This window comes from Natator depressus, chromosome 8 (genome assembly GCF_965152275.1).
Source record: "Natator depressus isolate rNatDep1 chromosome 8, rNatDep2.hap1, whole genome shotgun sequence".
Lineage (NCBI taxonomy): Eukaryota > Metazoa > Chordata > Testudines > Cheloniidae > Natator > Natator depressus.
Window position 1 is genome coordinate 69,171,993 of NC_134241.1, and position 21,512 is coordinate 69,193,504.

Below are 21,512 nucleotides of genomic sequence, written 5' to 3' on the forward strand. Positions count from 1 at the left end.
CATTTAGTTCATCACAAGAGGCTATTAAGGAAACATGGTAACCAAGGGTGAGAAGTAAAAGTCTGTCAAGATTACAACAAAAAACTGGTTGAGATAGAAAACAAAGAGAAGCTGATGCCATAGAGCTTGGTACCAGGAGCAATGTTCCATAAATTTCTTGATCTGAAAGAGCTGAAAAAAGCAACATCGCAAAATTGTGGATGACACAAAATTAGAGCCCAATCCTTCTGCCACTTCCATTGATTTCATTGGGAGCAGGAGGATGCCCTTTCTTATGTTGGTCAGATTAGAAAGGACTGAGCACCTCTAAAAGTAACCTAACAAAACTAGAAAAATGGGTAACAAAACTGCAGGACAGAGTGTGGACACATGCAAGGTAATGCACATTGGAAGGTACAATTTAAAATAGTTGTATGCACCAATAGGTTCTGAATTATCTGTAACCTCTCACGAACAAGGCTGAGATGTTATAGTGAAAGAGCAGTGATTGCTCCAGAAATATTAAGCATTTCAATGAAGGGAACAGAGAATAGTCCAGGAAATATTATATTGCCATAATGCAAATTGATGGTACTGTATGCCCTAACCTTGAATGCTGAAATCAGTGCAAGTTAATAAAAAGCATTTTTTTTTTATTATCCAAGTCAGTGGATAAGACTAAATTACAGTTACAGAGATTACTTCTGTAGAATAAGGTGCTGGGTTTTTTTACAGTTACTTGCCTGGTTATGGCTACAATTTAAGTTGCCAATTTAAATACTGAAGTCAGGACATAAACAAGTAAAGGTTTTTATAGCTGCTCACCTTGCAGTCAGTATATGCTAAGGTTCCATAGGCATTTTAAAATGTCCAGTCACCCCGTGCCATGTGGCCTCCTGACCAAGAGCAGTTTTGGTAAAAGAAAGCATAGCAGCAGAAAGGCAATGATCAGTTGCAGAAAGTGCTCTCTCAACCCCTGTTCTGTCTCTCTCTTACTATTTGTTTTCTCTCTCCTTCTCCAGAAACATCATCAGACCTTGAGAACTTTACCAAGTTCCTAACTAGCCAGAGGCCAACACAAAAACCAGCATGGGGTGGAAACTAACAAGCTCCACGGACAGTGTGATAAAAAAAAAAAACATAGCTCTTCTGCCACTTCTAGTTACTGTGAATGGGAAAGGTGCTGGATTTCTGCCAGAATGGTGTTCTTGGACCCTGCTTATGGGCTCTTTTACATCAGCCTCTGGCTAAAAAGTGTCTTAAAAAATGTGAAGCTCCATCCCTCAGCTGCTCTTCTACCCCTCCAATCTCCTGGTTGCTGTGAGTAGTGAAGCACTGGTCTTTGATATCCAAAGTCCTCCCCACCTTCCAGTTTTGGGGTCCTCCTCCCTCATGAATAACTCAAGTGCCTGTCTGTGCTGCTTGCCAATTAACATGACTCTGGACACTTACACACTGACCCATAGGCTATGTTCATTTCCCTATGCAGTTTAGGAAAGCTTAAGTAGAAGCAGATACATTGGAGCTGTCTGTTCTCAGACTTATGAAGACAACACTGCACTGGTTAACATTCAGTTTCACAAGGGTTAGAATTTATTTGTAATGAAATCTTAAATTCTGCAGAAATTGGCTTATTCACCCTTCTCCCCCCAACTCACCAGGGAAAGTTCCCCACTCTCTACTACTGAGTGGATTTTTCAAGTCCTGAGCACCAGCACAGTTAAGGCGGTACCAACAACCCTTTACTATTATATTACGATTATTATTTATTTATTTGTATTGTGGCAGCATCTAGAGGCCCCTGGCATGCACCACTATGCTAGGCATTGTATTTTCAGGAAATAGCAGCTTAACCACAAATATAAATATAATATAAATTGATTAAGTCTCATGCTTTTTTGCTTGAAGTGTTTTGAGGCATACTTAAGCACTTTTTAATATTGCCTTATTGCTTCTATATATTATAGGGCCCTCAGAATAGCTGGTGAGGTTATAAGCCATTTTCTATACAGTGCTCTACCTAGGTATTTGGGTTGTATCAGAGAATCAGATTCCGTTGTCAGTTATAATGTTGAGAGACAAGGTGGGTGAGGTAATATCTTTTATTGGACCAGCTTCTGTTGGTGAGAGAGACACACATTCGAGCTAACGCTTGTCTCTCTCCACAAACAAATGTTGGTCAAATAAAAGATATTACCTCACCCACCTTGTTTCTCTAATATCGTGGGACCAACACAGGTACAACAACACAGTTATAACACTGTAAATCAAGAGTCACCCCTTTGAAGTCATATCTGACAGAAGTTGTTGGCCCAGAGTGTTTCAAATTTAGCTGAATTTTCTTGCTTTTCTGTTTTGTTAGTCCCGGTCTTGTGGTTTCACTTAGGAAGTTCTATAAACAATTGTTTAGTACTTACTGAATGATAGAAGAAGCCAAACTATTTTGAAAAGAATACAAGGGAGTACTAGAGAGACTATGAACTGATAGATTCTTCCCCCAATCACCAGCAGTTCCAAATACAGTGATACGCAATTTGTAGTTTTGCAATCTCCAGCGGGAGCTGGTGGGTGGAGGAAATAATTTCTGACGCAGTCAGAAATCTACATATTCTAATTACATTGGCGTAATTGACAGCAAAAGAGGACTGTCTGCATTAGTGCACTGTCAATGTAATCTCTAACTCAGTAATTAGGAACTTATTCTTCAATTCAACTATCACAGATCAAAGACAATGCTATGAATTAAATAAAAAAACCCTAAAGCACAGGGAATAAAACGAGCCATTTGAATTATATAGGCTACTTCATACACTCTCTGTGCCAAGGACAGCAGCATCAAGCCCTTATTAAACTAAGGTTAAACAATAATAACACAGTGATTTTTAATATGCAAAATAATTCAAAAAGATTGAAATACATATTTTTAACTACTGATAAACACTGCAGTGATTTTATAATAATTTTCTCAATGCTACCGCGTGGCTACAATTTTATAGCTGTGTCAAAATGTTTCTTGGCACTGTGTAGTAAACACTAAAAGTTTAAAAGAAAGATTCTGAGTGAAATCCTGACCCCATTAAAGTTAATAGCAAAACTCCCCTCGACTTTAATGGAGCCAGGATTTCACGCGCTGTCTCTGATAGCTCGCTTCTGAAGCCATTGGGCCTGATTCTGCCCTCATTTATACGGGTGTAAACTTAGGATAACTTCATTGAAGTCAGAAGTGTGTAAAACTGGTGAAAGTGAATCAGCCTCACAGACTTGAAAAGAAACTGTGCTGGAATATTAATAACTTCTATTCTATATTAGAGAAGTGGAAACCCCTTTTATTTTACAGCTTAATTACTTGATGGTTTCTGTTTGGCTTGATTCCAGTGCCCCAGACAAAGAACACAAGTGTTTTTGGTTTTGTGGGTTTTTTTTAAAATCACAGAGAAGCTGTAATATTTAACTGAAGTAGAATAAATAATGTTTCATGTGGAATGATTTGGAAAAGGTACTTGAGTTTTACAACATGCTGTCAAACGAAAGAGGCTTTTGGAAAGGTCACAACGGGGAAGAGGGGAAAAAAGAAAAGCTCTTCAAATGATGCATGAAAGAGGATCTGACCTTAATCAAATGGTCAAATTAACTAGTATGCTTTACAACATACAAGAGCTCAGATTTAATTTGCCATAAAACGAGCATAAAAAATTAATAGTCATGAACAAAAATGTTTGAAAAATCAGGTCTGAGATTCCAGGCCTCCATGCTGGGGGGAGGAGAGAGAAATCCTGACTGAAGCGTAGCAGCAGAGCCACTAGACAGCATTTACTATAGCTTCAGGGCTGCAGTAACCCCTGTGGTTTGCTCCCCCTTTGTGGGATCTATTGGCCATGCCTCTGTCCCAGCCCATCCTTGCCCCATCCTCCCATCTGGGAAAGTTCGTGCTTTTTGTATGTCAGGAAGATTGAAGTCCTTTATTTATCAACTTAATATGTACAGCATGAGCAGCTGCAGTGCAGGATTACTCATGCTCTCCTACCTACATGCTGCTACGCTGACTTAATGGAGGGACAATCTTTAGGAATAAGAGGGTAGTTCAGGCTGCATGTCAGTTTAATGCTTGGATTCTGCAGAACCATCAGCCAGGGTGCAAATTCTGATGGCTGTGAGTGGGAGATATGTTACTGGGGCAGTGGAGATGCCAAAAAGAATGTTCTAATCCAAGAGAAACTTATTTTTTCAGGATATTTCAACTGCGGTTCAATGAACAAGAAAATCCTTTTCTCTAATTCTCAAAGAACAGAGGGAAGGAATATCTGCTTTGCTCTGCTTCGCTGATAAGAAAGAGGGAAATCCTTTCTTTCAAACTTTATGGAAACTCTGATGCCTGAATAAGCATAGCAGGGGTATATTCCGGTTAGTTTGTATTCTCAGCTATGCTGATTTTTATGAAGCAGTTTCTCTGACACATCGCTGGTTTGATCAAAACAGCTATTATACAGCGTCCAGATAGGTTTCTACCCTTTTCATCTTTAAGTAAACAAAGCTCTCTCAAGTGGTTTATTAACCCTAGTGTTGGATTGTTTTCTATGCTATCAATAATTTAGATTTTAATTTTGGTATTGACAAAAATATGTTTTCATTATCATTCTCCTATTTTCAGGCACAGAATGTGATATTTTTTTGAAGAAACATGTTTTCATAAATAACAATTATTATAAAAAAACCTAACTTACTCACTTATCATAATATGACTATTAATAAACTACTAGTATTTGGCCCACTGGATGAATGAACAGTGCAGCCTCAATCCTGCACAGTATTATATGTAATTCCAAAAGTCTCAGAATAAGGCATTAACTTACCATAGCACAGAGACTGGTTTGATAGAATAAAAAGCAAGGCTGTAAATATAGCAAATGACATCTAGTAGCCTTCAGCAAAAATATTTGTACAGAGAGCCCAATCCAAAATCCCATTGACTTCAGTGTGAGTTTTGCCTGTGACCACAATTTTGCATATGGATCCCCATGCATGAACCCTCATACCTGACAGTGGTATCTGTGTTAAGTTTGCAGTATCAGGCCAAGAACTCCCTTTACAATCACTGGTTGCAATGTTGCCTTCTATTGTGATTTTCTGTACTCTTCTTAAAGCCCTAGCTCCTGGAGTTATTTGATTATATGAGAATCTCAGCTTTCAAAAATTTCTAGCGCTCATGGTTGCAGAGAAAAGCTAGAGAATATGACTGCTGAAGACTCAAAAACAGAAAGCAAATATAAAACCCCTCCATTCTTTTTTTAAAGCTTGTGATTTTTAAGCCTCCCTCATGACTCTTGGGGGCCTGACTCACGATTTTTGAACACTTGTGGTTGGCAATACCGTGCTTGTATTACAGAATATATTCGTCAGACTTTTATTATGCAACACCATCCCCATCAATGACACAATGTTTACCACAAAGCTCCTGGCCCTAGTATTCGTAAATTGGATTTGAACTATGTACTTTAAGCCGATAAATAAAAGTGAGTAACTTTTTTTAATGTCAGGTTTCAGAGTAGCAGCCGTGTTAGTCGGTATTCGCAAAAAGAAAAGGAGTACTTGTGGCACCTTAGAGACTAACCAATTTATTTGAGCATAAGCTTGAGCTGTAGCTCACTGTATACAAAGTTTGGATAAACAAAGGATTTGCAGGATTGTGTTCTTGATCCTTAGGCACCTGCATTATGCCTCCTTGCCACACTTCCACACTTTATATGTTAGGAATATTGAAGCATTACTCTCCCCCATCCCACTCTGCAAACTCATGCCTATTTCCCCTTAAGTTTCCCAGAAGAATCAATCCTTCATGGATTTGTTGTTCAAACCAAAGGACCAAACTCCACTATCTGAGTAGCGTACAAAACTTCCATTCAACAGAAGGGGCAAAATTTGGGCTCAAAAGTGGTAGCAGCGAGATGATGACTTAAACTAGGGTGGACTGATTATGTATATGACTTTTTTCCATTAACTAATTTTTGAACATCCAACTTTCTTATAGAAGGGATCCCTTAAATAGTATGTCCACATAGTTTTTTGGTGTTTTTAAATCTTAGAATTTTTGTAAGTGGCTTTCTGTTTCTGAATTTCTGATTCCCCAGCTGAAGATTAGGAACATCATTTGGGATGATCTAAGAGCAACACTGAACATTAGGGCTGGCCGATATTTCTTCCACTAGAAATTTAGTCCATCTTTTAAAAAAATGAATTTTTGGGAATTTTGTTTCAAAATGGCAGGACAATTCTTTAGTTTCCCACCCTAATTTTTCTCCACTGGAAAAAAAGGGGGGAGGTAAAAAAAATAGTGTGTGGGAGGAAATAAAATAAGTAAAACTGGAAAAAAATCAAGAAGTGCTCTGTATATACACCTGCCTGCGATCTCTTCAGTTTCACTTTGGCTACTGTTCTTACTAGTAAATAAATACCCTTTTACAAAATCTGGGGCAGAATGTGCATAAAGGGAAGGAAGAGTGAAGATCTCCCCAGAGCAGTGCATGAGAGTGATATCATCTTGCTAGGGTCTGAGGCAGGAAGCGCAAGTGACCATCAACGAAACAAACTCACTGTATACAAAGTTCGGTCAAATATGCAAGGCTCCCAAGTGAAAAAGCGCACAGAAATATTTTATAATTTCTTTCTATTACGGTAACCTTAGGTGTTATTTGAATCAACAGCATACTTGTATCAAAACAGTGATAAGTTTATTGTATATCAATGGTCAACCCTCTATGCATTTGTGATACCTTACAGTATTGCCAACCCTAAGCACTGAAAATTCATCAGTCACCCCGCCACTCCTTCCCCCCACAAAAAATCATGAGATTTAAAAAAAGTAGATGAGTTATTTGCCTTCTCCTGTCTGAACCTTTAGGATACACAAAGGTCACATTTTTAAATATTTGCCTGCAGCCATGAGGGCTAGAAACTTACTATACTTTATGTAAAAAATGAAAGCTGAGATTCTTGGGGAGACTTCTGAATCCAGCAACTGGAGCGTTAAGAAAAACACCTAATATTGAAAGACCTAAGGTAAAATAACAAGAGCTGGCAATGTTGCTTTAAACAAATTTGCTGAAACCGGAAAAAAAAATAGTCAAGAAAGATAAGTCAATTGCAATTTTTTCCCCCTGATCTCTAAGAAAAAGACACACCTGCTCCACATTTTCCCTCATTCTGCAGAGGTGGATGGGTTCTAGTTTTATTTAATGTGTTTATTGTCCTATACAGAATCTATAAGTACATAGGTGCTGCACAATAGTAATTCAAAACTTACAGATGCTGAAAAGCCATCTTGTTCTGGGGCCAGATGATTTCACTGTGTGTGTTTCATTGTGACATTTAGGACCAAATTTTTATAGAAGAAGGGCTGAAGTCTCAAAACTGCACCAGCAAATGCACATGCCTTTACAGTGACTGAATGTGCAAGTCACGTAATCACACATGCAAACAGGTACACAACCAACTAGCCATTTATGCACACAATTACCTGATTTGCATGTGCAATTAAGGGTGCACACTTGCGAGTGAACATAGATGCTTTTTGAAAACTCACCCCCAAAATCTCCCTTCTTCCAACCTGCACAAACTCAGACCTGCCCCAAATCTCCCTCAGTGAGGAATATAGTGGTTACCTATAGGCAGTGTTTACAGTCCTCACTTCTGGGGAAAGAAGGGTTTGGTAGGAAAGCAGGGGCATATTCATGCAGTAGCACAGTCTCTCTCTATGAGAAGAGGAGGGTGCATATTTCAATAAGGCCTGTGATACTCTACCTTGGTCTTTTTGGAAGCCTCGCTGCAACAGTGGGCTGGTGTGTGGTGTGACACGGGGTGGGGCAGAGCAGTGACACAGGCACTGGACAGTGGACTGGGGACTCTGTTGTTACAAGGAGACTGCTGGTGCAGGGCAGCGACACAGGCGGTGGGTAGCACAGGCTGTGCTAGGATGTGGGACGGCTGGTGCAGGGCAGTGACACGGGTACTGAGCAGTGACAGACGCACTGGGCAGCAGGCTGGGGGCTGTGGTGTGGGTAGGGCAACGGCACAGGCACTGAGGTGGGGGGTGTGGTGGGGCCTGGGGAGGCGTAGGATAGGGCAGTAACACAGGCACTGGGCAGCAGACTAGGGGCCACCGTGTGCTGTGGGTAGAGCAATGACAGGCACTGGGCTGTGGCGTGGTAAGGACGCAGGCGCTGGGCCGGGGCAGGGCCACGGGCGCTGGGCTCAGCCCCACTACTAGCGCCGCCGGCTGGGGGAGAGATGCAGGGCACTTACCCAGCCCCAGCACGGGGATGTGTAAGCCATTGGAGAGGGGGAGCGTGGGGAGGCCCAGCGGCGCCCGCTCAGGCGCCCAGGAGGCCATGCTGAGCCGCGTCCCCATCAGACCGCCTCCTCCGTCCGCGCTAGGCAACTGCCTCCAAGCCCCCGCCTCCCCTGCCGTCGTAAAGCGCCGCAAAGCGAGGCGGGCTTTACGGCTGGGAGCCGGGGGGAGCCGTGTGCTGCAAGGCGCCAGCGCCGATGCGGGGAGGTTCTTGGCCCGTGAGTCAGGCGGGGAGCGCCCCCGCTCCGGGCTCGGTGTCCCCTGTACGGAGCCAGCCAGGCCCAGCGCGCTCCGGGGCTGGCTTAGGCTGCTCCGCGTGCCGCTGGTAGAGCCTGGGCGGCGGCCCGGGCCGCGGAGGGAGGGGATGTTACAGGGGAAAGCTGCGGGGCGGGGGCTGCTTTGTGCCCGAGGTCCACATGGTGGAGGGACATCAAACGGCCCGGTGACCCCCTAGAGGGGACTGGGCCTGATGTCTGCCCAGCGCCCCCGCTGATCCGGAGCTCTGCAGGGGAAGAGTCTCCCTGCAGTGCTCCCCTGCAAAGCCACCCGGGTATCCATCCCTCCCGCTGACACCTGTTCCCTTCTTGTGGTAGGTCACACTCAGGAACTGGCTTCTCTTCCACTCCTGGAATTAAAATGCTTTACCTGATTGGACTAGGGCTGGGAGATGCCAAAGATATTACCGTGAAAGGACTGGAGGTTGTAAAGCACTGCCGCAGAGTATACCTGGAGGCCTACACGTCGGTCCTAACTGTAGGGAAGGAAGCACTGGTAGGTTTACGTGCCACTGAATTGAAAGTCTTTACTCTGTTATTTCAAAAAAGATATTAAGGGGGATGCAGGAATTGTGGATCAGTAACAGTACCAGGAAAAATAATAATGCAACTCATCAGAAGAAAGAATAGTAAAGCATCTTTGTGAGTGTAAATATGATCCTGACACACCAGCATGCACTTTATATGAGTAACTCCCGTCCCTAGTTTGTTAATCCACAGGAAATTCCAATATTTCAACATTTGTTTTCATCCCAAATTGGGACAAAGTCCAAATATCAACATTTTTCATAGAACAGAAAGTTAGAAAAATATCAGTTTAGAAATGCTTAAACATTTCATTGTTTAACTGGAACTTTCATCTGGTGCTTTAGTCAGTACCAGAGAAGTGTAAATTTGAGTGCACATTGGTGTGTCACACAATAACTGGCCTGTGTGGACCCTGCTGGTGCATACTGAAAGATCCTTAGTACAGTGGTTTTCAAACTTTTTTTTTCTGGCGACCCAGTTGAAGAAAATTGTTGATGCCCATGACCCAACGGAGCTGGGGATGAGGGGTTTGGAGTGTGGGAGGGGCTTAGGGCAGAGGGTTGGGGTGCAGGGGTGAGGGCTGTGAGGTGGGGCCAGGAATGAGTGGTTCAGGGTGTGGGAAGGGGCTCTAGGCTGGGGCATGGGGTAGGGTTGCGGGAGGGGGTCAGGGCTCTGGGCTGGGGGTGCAGACTTGGGTGGGGCTGGGGATGAAGGGTTTGGGTGCAGAAAAGGGTTCTGGATTGTGGGGGTGCTCAGGGCTGCTGCAGGGGATTGGGGCATGGGGTTGGGGCACAGACTTACCTCAGGTGGCTCCCGCTTAGCGGCGCAGAGGGGACGCTAAGGTAGGCTTCCTGTTTGTCCTGGCACCGTGGACCGTGCTGCGCCCCGGAAGCAGCCAGCAGCAGGTCCAGCTCCGGAGGCACGCAAGCAGCTCTGCGTAGCTGTCGCCCACAGGCACCCCACCTAGCCTGCGCATATTCTCCCCCCGCCCCTTCCCCCCCTGCATGTACACCCCCACCCCCTGCATACGCACACACCTTAGGCACCCCTCCCTCCCCCAGCTCCCATTGGCTGGTTCCCGGCCAATGGAGTATAGAGCCGGTGCTTGGGGTGGGGGCAGCGCACGAAGCCCGGTGGCCCCCCTGCCTAGGAGCCGGAAGTGCTGCTGGCCGCTTTCAGGGCGCAGCGCGGTGTCAGAACAGGTAGGAACTAGCCTGCCTTAGCCAGGCAGCACCACCGATGGGGCCAGAGCTGCCGTGACCCAGTGCCTTCCATTCCACAACCCAGTACTGGGTCGCGACCTGCAATTTGAAAACCACTGCCCTAGTGCACATTATGTTGTGCTGTTTGAAACGGGATTATATTTACATGTACCAAAAAAAATTTTTAGTGCCCATAAGCAGGGTCCACACAGGCCAGTTAGTACACGAAATGCTAGTGCACACTAAAATTTGTACCCCGTTGGTGTGGACTAATGCATTGTGTGCACAAGACCTTAGTTTTGGTCTGTTGAATGTTAAATAGTACCTGCCTGTGGTGCTGTCAGTGCATCATGGGAGATGTAGTCCATAGGAGCTAAGGCTAGTGTAAAATACCTGTGAGGCACCACTGCACTTAACACAGATGTCAATTCAACATTAAACTGCCTGAAACGAAATATTTCAGTTTGTTAATTCAGGTTTACTCTATCCCAGAAACAAAATATTTTGTTTAGATTTACCTTGACAAAATTGAAATTTTCCTATGGAAAATCTTGATTTTGCAGAAACTACATTTTCCATCAAAAAGAAAATTCCCAAGCAGCTCTACATGTTAAATATAAAACATTGAACAAAATAATATAGCTGTTATTTGTCTTTCAGATAGCTTAACATGAAGTCCCTGATATGATATTGTTAGGAACGTTTAATATTCCTAGGGTGAGAGGCCTTCTTGAGGCTTTGAAACTGGTTAGGAGATGGGAAACAAAAAAACAGGAATAAATGGCCAGTTCTTAAAATGAAAAAGGGTGACCCTTAGGATGTTGCTGACCAAGTTAAAAGTAGATGGAAACTGGCTGCTTAATGGTTTGGAGGGCAATCACATATGAGCAACAATACAGGGAATCAGAAGGCTGTCTAGAGATGAGGACTCTGGCCTGCAATGGATTGCTAAAACCATCCCATATTCTTGACATGTAGGGCCTCACAGGATGTGGGGATCTGGGGTAAAATCAAGCCCCTGCACCAAATCGGGCAGAGCAGGGATTTGAAAACATCCCCCATCCTGGGTCTCCCCCATCCCAAATGAGTGCCCTTATAATTGAGCTATTGACTATTCTGGGAGACACACACACACTCACCGGAAAAATACCCAGTCTTCACTTGTACAAGGCCCTGACCTGGTAGGTGTGCTGTCAGGCCCAACTGGAAAGATAGGAGTGGAATGCTAAGGTTGAGTTTCCTGCCGGGGTTTAGGCATGAGCTAGGGTTCCGAGCTGCTAATTAGCTATGTGGCAGCATAAAAATATAAGTGGCTTTGCAGAGGCCTACCAGCGGGGACTTTACACACCAGCTGAGCAATAACTTTGTGAATGTCAGTGGCACCTAAATATTGGTCTTGGGTGCCTAAGTACCTTTGTGGGTCTCGCCCTAAGTGATTTGCCCAAGGTCACATCATAGGTCTGTGGCAGAGCAGGGTATTGCACCTAGGACTACCAGATCCAAGACTACTGCCCTAACCACAGGACCATCCTTTACTCCTTTACGCTGTGATCTCTGTTATGCTGGTTCTTTTTGTTTTATACACTATCCTTTGTATGTGGAGAGCAGAGCTGGAATTGATGTCACATTTTCTGTAAAGTCAGACCTTCCTGACCTCAGTTGGCTAAACAACTATGATTTCTATGACAGGTTTCAGAGTAACAGCCGTGTTAGTCTGTATTCGCAAAAAGAAAAGGAGTACTTGTGGCACCTTAGAGACTAACCAATTTATTTGAGCATAAGCTATCCGATGAAGTGAGCTGTAACTCACGAAAGCTTATGCTCAAATAAATTGGTTAGTCTCTAAGGTGCCACAAGTACTCCTTTTCTTTTTATGATTTCTATAGCTCCCAAAAATGTGCTAGGTGGCTTACAGAACAGAAAGACGTGACGTGTCCCTGCCCTGAAGAAGCTTGCTATCTAATGTAACAATAGTACTTACATAGCATGATGAAACTTGAGGTATAAGAATGTACAGATGTGGAAAATAATCACTAAGCATTGTACAAAGGAACCAAGTCTCATGGTTCATATGTGAGGCCTTGATCCTGTGAATGCTTACACACATGCTTAATTTAAAGAGCATGTGTAGTCCCATTGACTTCAGTGGGATTGCTCATCTGTTTAACGGTAAGTGTTCAAAGGATCAGAGGCTAAATGTGTTATCAACATGAATGGAAAGGTATTCAGCGTGCAGAACCAGAATTGGAGGGTGAATCTGAGGTGCAAAGAAACCAAGCATCAGCTGTTGGAGTCACATTTCTCTGGGGATACTAATAAAGAATGGTTTCAAGACTGGTTAATTACAACATGATATAAAAAAAACTAGGTCATAGCACAGTTTTAGCGAATGTCTAATCTATATCTGGTTGGATGCCGCAGAAGACAGACTAAGACAAATGGAAGTCATCACCAGCTGTCTCATTTTGATGTTTTCCTTCTATCTCTAGGAGGAGTTCTATGGGAGAGAATTGATTCTGGCTGACAGAGAAACAGTGGAACAAGAAGCGGATAATATTTTAAAAGATGCTGATCTCTGTGATGTTGCTTTTCTCGTAGTTGGTGATCCATTTGGGTAAGAATGGATTAATTTTAATTATTCTTCTGGCTTTGTCATTTGGCTACTTCTAGCTCTTAACAAATGGGAGTTCTCTCATGTTACCATAATTTTCTTAGTGGGAAAAAGAAACATTCCATTTGCATAATGGTAGGAGAGTCCCCCATTCTTTTTCTTGCACAACTGGCTACATTTGAATTTGATACAAATGTAAATAAGTAGTTCACATTTTATTCTCAGTCTTGTTTTGCAGTTCTCGCACCCAAACAGCTTGCAAAACATCCTTATCAGATAGGAACTCAGACCCACAGGCACTCACATAGATATATAAATCTTCCCTTCAAAAGTCAAGCGACAACTGTACAATTAATTGCCATTATCCAAGCTGCACTTCATAAAAAAAATTTGTTTTAGATTTTATCAGCTTAGCAGAAGAAGTGCTAGGCTGTTACAAAGTATGGTGCATTTCTTGATTATGTATTATTCATGCTTTGTAGTTATAAACCATGCTTTGTATTTTCAGTTGCTTTTTAAATGAATGCTGGGTGTTGGTTGCACACGCTTATGGTATTATCTATTCTAGTCTTTAAGGATGGCTGAGCCATTATAAATGTCTTGTCAGTTTGGTTTATTAAGCTTCCTATTTCTGTTTCTTATTGCTGCTAGAAGCTATAGCCTTTTTCTGTCTCTAGAAGGATGTCCTTCTGCCTGTGTAATCAAGCATCATCAATCTGTAATGTCAAGCCATACAGAAGAGCTCTTTGTCTCCAGCTGGTGATCCAAGACTATGTATCACAGCTTTAAGAGGCACAAGGAAAATTAAATCACTGAGGACAGTTTGGTGGGTGGGTACATTGGGGGGAGAGGCAAGATGTTATAAAGGAGAGGAATAACTTATGTACTACAGACTCTGGGGAAACACTGAGACAATTTTTTTTTATTAAACTGTAGCTGCAGGTGATGCTGGCTATTTAGAAATATTAAAGTAATTATACTTGCAGTGTGCATTGCCATTAGAATCCAGGTTTAAGTTAAGGTGCAGTACCTATACCCTCTTGCTTTGATCCAGAAATAAGTTTAGGCATACAGGCCATATAACAACTGTGTCCATCAAAAAGTAGTTGGAGTTTGCATGGAGGTCACCAGGCCTGCTTCTGCAATGTGTATACCAATGTTTTTAATGACTAGAAACGCATGCTTTTATTATAACATAGTGCTCTGTCTTGAAAAAGTATAAAGAATTTTCTAAAACTTTTATTTATGTGGTCTAAATGTGTAGGCTTTTAGGCCCCAATTCTGAAGTCAGGTCCATGTGGGCAGACTCTGATGCCTGTGTGGAGCCCCACTGACTTCAGTGGGTCTCCATAAGGGAGGATATAAGGGTCCCCCTGCAAGAATCATGTTGGAGAACCAGGACCCTAAAATCTAACTCCAGGCAGCTTTGAAGTTAAGTGGTGGTGGTGGTGATCTAGAGCATTGTGCAGTGTATTATATGGCCACAATTTTCAAAGTTGGATCTCTAAAGCTAAGCGTTCCCCTCCCTCACCGAAAAGTGGCTTGCTGTTCAGAGAGGTTGAGCATCCAGAACTGCTACTATCAATGGGAGCTGCCAGTTCTCAGCATCTCTGAAAAACGGGCCACTTAAGTGCCTCATAATGGATTTTATGGTTTAATTTAGGCACCTGAGTTCAAAAATTTGTTTGTGTTCCTTATAGAAACTTTCCCTCTAGGGTGGTCATCTAAACTTGGCCAAATCAGTTGGAGGTGGGGGAAATGTAGCAAACAAGAAGTGAAACTAAGGCTCTCACGCTAATTCTTTCAGTCTATTAATATGTCATTTTTGATGCTTAATCTGAGGGAAGTATGGATTAATTTTTAGCAGTAGATATAAAATTCATAAAGCCCATGACAGACATTAACCATTTATAAGCAGGCTAAAAGAGTCCTTAGTGTGTATTTCAGTCAATCAGTGTTTGGACTCTCAGGAGGGTTGAAGGCAACTTACTGAAGAACAGTGTTCTGAAGTTTAATGCACCCCGTTTCAGATGTCTTTTTTTTTTTTTTTTTCCTAATTACTCCAAGCACGCCTGCTCCCTGGAGTCTCTCAGGTGATTGACTGGTTGCTCCTAGTAACAAAGGGCAGGATTGTCCTATCCTGTGGAAAACCCTGTGTGAGGGTGACATAGGAGCCAGGACACTCCAAAAGTTGACCTCAGAGTTTTCAAGTAATCTCCTCAAGAAAGAGAGGTTTAGCTAGTGCAGAAAGGAGGTGGGTGGCCTTTCAGCCCCACAGGTAAGGGATGTCCCATCCTGCTGATACAAAGGCACAACACAAGGTGCAGCTACCCTGGAATTTTTCAGTTCTTTTCCCGTCCATTTGCAGTAGTGTCTGCAGTATTGGTAGAATGTGTTAATGTAAACCAGGCAACTTTTAGCACCATGTCAAACAATGTGGTGACTGAAATAAATGTCCACCTGCATCCAGTTTATGCAAGTGCTTCCATAATTGCTACTGCCTGGTCTAGCACCAGTAGCATCTTCGCAGTGGTGTGGAAAGTGGTAGCGTAGACAAGGGCACAGAGGGCTGACTCCCTCAGGCCCTCTGCTGCAATTGGCTGAGTCTCCATATGTGAGCACACTGCCTGCAGCTGTGCTGCAACCCTTGCAGAGGGGCCAAGTGGGAGCAGATGCTGATTGGAGCAGATTTCAGTAAATAAAGCCAGCTGTTCCCCTGATTCAACTATTAGCAGATCCACAAAGTCTCCAGAGCCCTTATGCCATGGATCTGGAGAGATGGGGATGAGGCTGAAGAGCCAGCCCTCTGCTCTCCCTCGGCAGATGTGCTTGAGTCTCCTTTGCTCATGGAGGGGGGGGGTGGGGTTTAGGAGAGAGGTTTGCAGTTAATGAGGGAGCTATTCTAAGTCTAGATTACCTTACTGCTGTTCTCCTAGGTGTTGCAGTCTATCTCTAGCAATACTTCCTGACTTCCCATAATTCAGACTCCACTAGTTAATCTGCTGTAGATGAATGAGCCTTTATCATATTTTTAAAAAACTGACACTTCATCCCACCCCCACCAACTGCTGCCACATTTCTGTGTCCGTATCTATGCACTTGAGCTGGCCAAGTAGTTGCATAACAGAAATGCACTGAGGTTGGGAAATGGTCAGGCCAGGGATTGAGGGAACTCCATGAGAATTCAGCTTGAACGACAGAGGATGTTGGGGCTAAAACAACCCTCCTATGTAATTAGTCAGCTCAGCCAGATACTAGTACTTTCCCTGTTTCACTTTATGGAATGGGCAGCATTGACTGAGGTATCTTAGGAGAAAAGGAGACAGCTAAAGCAGTTGTTCAGATTTGACAGCTTTCTTATTTAAATGCATTGCCACATTTCACATGTAATGTGGAGAGTACAGTACTACTTTAACATCTTGAAATAAAAATTAATTTATTTTAAATTGTTGCAATTTAAAAATAAGACTAACTTGGATCTATTTGTGCTTCTGATGCTGATCATATTTGGAACTCAAGCCTGCAATTCTTCCTCTGGGCAAAGCTCCCATTAACCTGACTGAGAGTTTTGTCCAAGTGTGAAGATGCAGGGTGCATGTTGACTGATGGGTATGTTGAGCCAAATTCAGCTTGTGGTAAGTTTCAAAGGGGATTGCTCCTATTTACTTTTGGAACGAATTTGCATGTTGTTTATATATCCCAATGCATTTTCCCCGAGTCTTGTGGATTTCAGTACTTAAATATATAAAAGACAATAGTTCTAAAAGCCAGGCTTGGTTTTTCCAAGGTTAATATATAGCTACTTTATACATGTGTATACAATATGTATAAATCTTTAAAATGTTCTGTATACTGTGTAGTTCTGTCTTTCGAACATGTTTTCACAGGCTTTCAGTGCAATTGTGAGATGGCCTGGTTGCATAGTAATTATAGGAATACTGGAGTTATGCCCAAGTTCTCTGTGCTAAGCTTAGCTGACATTTGCTATTCAACAGGCATCCAGCAGCCACCTGCAAAAGACAAAGGACAAATGGAACTGTCCTCTTTAAGTTGCTACCAAAAGTTACTTTAAAAAGTAATAAATATGCTACTGTTGCAGTTTTAACTTCGGAAAAGCAACTGAGAGCTGTGAAATTCATGTGGGTCCCTGTGCTTTTTAGCCCTTTTTTTGCTACTTATTGTTATGATAAAGTCAGAGTAAAGTCCTTACTACCACTCTTACTACCACTCTTGGCATGCTGCATAGCTTTACTCATGAAGCATTTTAATTTTACTTTCAAAACAAACTATGTTGATGGTTATGCTCAGTCAGTGTATTTTGTCAATCTAACCCATTCCTTCCTTACCACAGGGCCACAACACACAGTGATCTTGTTTTGCGTGCAGTAAAGCTTGGGATTTCATACAGGGTTATTCATAATGCTTCCATAATGAATGCAGTGGGCTGCTGCGGTTTACAGGTAACTCTTGTACGTACTGTTCTACAATTGTTAATGTTCGAATCAGCAATCTCTACCGCTCTGACATTATGGAAGGGCTGCATGAAGCAATCTAAACTTTTAAGGAAGACAGCTGTAGAAATTCCGGCCAGTTCTCAGAATATGTTAACATTTCCTTTTCAGAGTGTTCCATGCATTTATCATTATGTAACTTAACATTTGGGAGGCAAAATGCCTATTTGTATTGATGTATGTGTGAGTAAATGGGTGACAATTCTGGTTTCTCTCCCCCACGAAAAAACTAGGCAGTATTTTCTGTATATTTCATATGTAAAGCATTGTGTGTGTATGATGATTGTTTTGCCCTGTTAGCTTACTGTTCCTACTGGTGATCATCTGGTGAGAGAAAGTTATCTCCTTGAGAAATATACCATCAATGGAAATAAAATAGGTACATACATGATTCTGTGTGTTATCCCAAACCCAGATGTAAAGTGATGTCAAAAATTTAGCATCAGACACATCCCTTCCCTCCTGAGTTGATCCTCACCTCTTTAATCTTCCTGCATGTCTGCCAACAGCTAAGGGATCTTTGATTTTTTGTTTTATCAGAGGAATGCAAGGATGAGAGCCACATACCTTGAATTTTTTTTTAAAAAAGATATTAGCCTATTGCATGTCCCAAAGATTGGTTATTTTGGGCCTTGGAAGCTCAGAAAAGTAGAGACCTATTTTCTTTAATATTTTTAAATTTCTGTCATAGTCTGCTCTGCCTGTTTTGTAAAATCTTCCTTATGTTCCTCTCCTTGCTCCTGTCCCCGTCCCAGTTTCCCCAATCAGAGAATCAACTGCTGGCAGCTACATAGTTTCAAGGGAAGAAAAGAAAATAATTCTACTCCTCAAGGCAAAAGCTGGAATATTTTTATTTTATGAATATAGGGAAAATGGTTGCTGGTTGGCTGGAAAACTCACAGGAACTCCCTGACTCAATTGTGGGATAATTTAGTGTCCCATATAAACAGCTTTCAAGCCATGTAACTACTATAGGTCTGGTTTTTCTGCTTCTCACAAAGTTAAGGCAGTGATGATCTAATTGGTGTCCAGCAAGCTAATACTAGGCAGCTTCCTTTCATAGATGTCCAGAAAACGCTCTGCCTTTCATACAGGAAAAATGCTAGACTAACATGTATCATCACTAATCATACATATATTAGCTATCTGCAACTTTCCCCTCCGTTACTCTTGTTAATGATGAGCATTGGCAGCGTGCTCAGCCCTTCCCCTACTCTGTCCCCAAGGAACTTGTCATTGAAGGCCTGCACATGTGTAGGCCCCTGTGAAGAGTAAGTGAGGCTGTATGTGAACATAGGGGTCTGCTTGTGAGGAGCCAATTGGAGGATCAGGGTGTAAATAAGCGATGAGATGCATGTCCAGGGCAATTCCATCTCAGAAGGAAGAAGTCCTTTCTAGCCTAAGGAAGGAAGAGCTGCCTGTTTTTAACAGAAATAACTGATACCTCCAAAGTTATACCAGAAATACTAGCAGCCTTACTTGAGTAGTTGCCGGCAAAAGCATATCTGTACCGGTTGTAGATATGGCGTAGGTTTCAGCTCTGAGCAGACTTCCATGCCACAGGGTGAATCTACGCTGGCCCTGGAGGAGTAATTTCCAAGTCGGGGAGACGTACCCATGATTGCTTTGATTGAGCTAGTGTGCTGAAAAATAGCAGTGTAGCTGTGGCTGCACAGGGAGTGGGACAGGCTTGCCAACCCCAATGCAATCCCACCTGAAACCCGAGGTATGTCCTGAAGGTGGCTAACCCGTCCCTGTGCCACCGCAGCCATGGCTACACTGCTGTTTTTAGTGCACTGACTCAATCAAAGCATGGGTATGCCTACCTGACTTGGAAATTATACGTCCAGCTCCGTTGTACACATACTCACAGTGGTAGAAATGTCTGAGCCCCGTGTGCTCTCATACTTAACTGCTAGTTCAACAGCACCATTCTTAAAATGTGAATGTTAATTGTAGTGTACGGCTGCCAACAGGGAACGCAACCTGTGACCTTCGCAATGTGATAATTCTCCCCATGAGTACTTTCTCACAACACCTGTCTGTTGCTGAAAGGAGAGATCATAGTATCTTTTAGGGAGGAAGTAGACTTTCGGTGTTACAATCTACATAGGCAGTAGACGGTGGCAGGTGTCACATGGCTGCACTTTTATGGGTAGGGTAGCACAGGGGTTGGCTCCTTACCCTATCTGCTTTATTGTGGTGCACAGCCTGCTTCTATAGTCAAGAGCTGGCAATGGATTCCTACTGTTCGTTAGCATGGGATGGTCTTGCTTTCTGTGCCATGAGGAGAGAAACTGAACGTCTCACCCTCCAATCCAAACTCTGACAGAATAAAAGGAAAATATAGACATCTGACAGTGCAGGTATCTATATTAAAGATCTATAGTGTTTCTGAAAGTTTGTCCTACCTTGTAGCGGTTGTACAGGGAGAGCATCTAATGGTGCTACAGAGAGGCAATTTCTAATCAGGACTGCCCTTAAAACAATCCATGCTGTAGACCACATATGCATGTCTCTAGAGTTGTCTTTACTTTCTTTATCCAATGCTGGGGGAACCTACCATGACAGAAACATGGAGTTATTCACCCTGGCAATAGTCTTTTTCCTTCCTAACCTGGGAGGTGCTTCTCTCTTGTAAATCAACATATTCCCATTCTTGTAAAAAGCACCCTGGGAAATCATGATCATGTTATATTACAGGATCGTAACCAGCTGAATGTTTAAATCTTCAGTGTTCTTTGAGGGAGCAAACAAATAATGAAGGGAGATCAAAGCAGACAAGGCACCTCTCATTTATTAAAAGTTGTGGCTGTTACTTCCATCATCCCTTAAAACCCTCCACTTCTTTATTTTCATAATTGTCTCCTGTCATGAATTAATTTCATTTGTTTTAGGAGCAGTTGCTTTTTTGAAGCATTTTGTTACTTTTTAGTATGGCAGGGATTCCTCTTATACATACATGACCACAGAACAGGTTTGTTTTTTTCCCTTTTATTCTGATCTCGATACAAAACGTCTTACTCTACTAGTGAAAAACAGGAAACACCTTTATAGATTGAACTTATGGTTTTCAGAACAATGAGCTGTAGCTGCTGATTAGACTCTGTCTGGATGAAATGCAGTTACTGCTCAAGCTGCTCACAAAAGAATGCGTCTCTTATATGATCAGACCAATGTTCAGTTCTTTCTGTGAAGCATAACATGCAGTTAATTGCATATTCTTACTGCACAGAGTAAGTCAGTGGAGAAAGCATTCTGCTACTATACATCACTTTTTGTGTACTGATTTCTATAAAGATGCTGCCATAAGCTACAAACTACAGATCACAGCATGAGCTAGGGTTGGACTTACTGTTTCTGGGACTGAAGGAGCAGAAATGTAGTTTTTGCTATTTTGCAAAAGCTCATTAAAAGTAAAATATTTTGGAAGGAAAAACATGCATCCACTCTGAAAACATCTTTTCCGTGCAGTCCAGATCTGCGCTGCTGGTATGGAGAATCACTGTGGTAACAGATTAGAGACTGCATGTGATAAAAATGTTAAAGAAGCTATTGCACTGGTTCATATCACATTAAAGGGGCAAGATCTCCCCCTTTTTAAAAAAAAATAAAAAAACCCTTTAATGCTGAGCTTCTGAGAAGCTCTTTTGCTGCAGTTTTTGATACAGTTGGCTGGAGCTTTTCTGGGAGCTGGGTCAGTTAGGCAGATGGAAAGACAGCTGTAAGCACTAGTCACGTTGTGCCAAAGCCTCTAGATCCCTCCTGTGCCCATCTCTCCACCCTGTTTGTTCTCTGCCATACTGGTTGTAGTATCAGGCTTCTGTTCAAGGTTTGGAGAATGTTCCTTTTTATTTTTCCAAAATGAGACAAACAAGACAGGTGGGAAAGTGCCTTGGATGTGAATTGTCACTTAAACCTGGTACCACTGGGCTCATTTCTCCATTGCCCTCTGGACTCTGACTGTAATTTGGATGGTCTCGGTGGTATTTGTTAATGTAGTATCACAGTTACTGGCACTAAGCACCATTCTAAAGGCCCTGCAGTTCTGTGTCTGTGCATGTG

General features: G+C 42.6%; 2 protein-coding genes across 7 annotated transcripts in view; one reads left to right on the forward strand and one right to left on the reverse strand.

The window, feature by feature from the left end:
• LOC141992315 (putative oxidoreductase ZK1290.5) overlaps window positions 1–8,437 on the reverse strand; it is a 73,666-nt gene extending 65,229 nt beyond the window's left edge. For all 4 annotated transcript variants that reach the window (XM_074961246.1, XM_074961244.1, XM_074961247.1 and 1 more), the window contains exon 1: window positions 8,275–8,437. In XM_074961246.1, coding sequence (XP_074817347.1) covers window positions 8,275–8,380 — 106 coding nt within the window. In that variant the 5' untranslated portion in view covers window positions 8,381–8,437. The remainder of the gene's footprint in view (window positions 1–8,274) is intronic.
• DPH5 (diphthamide biosynthesis 5) overlaps window positions 1–21,512 on the forward strand; it is a 40,671-nt gene that overhangs the window by 2,887 nt on the left and 16,272 nt on the right. The window contains exons 1-4 of one of the 3 annotated variants that reach the window (XM_074961242.1): window positions 8,442–8,538; window positions 8,914–9,091; window positions 12,815–12,939; window positions 17,288–17,405. In XM_074961242.1, the coding sequence (XP_074817343.1) occupies window positions 8,957–9,091; window positions 12,815–12,939; window positions 17,288–17,405 (378 nt within the window). In that variant the 5' untranslated portion in view covers window positions 8,442–8,538; window positions 8,914–8,956. Of the gene's footprint in view, window positions 1–8,441; window positions 8,539–8,913; window positions 9,092–12,814; window positions 12,940–17,287; window positions 17,406–21,512 lie in introns of those variants that run through there. The other 2 variants (XM_074961243.1, XM_074961241.1) reach the window with 2 other exon arrangements.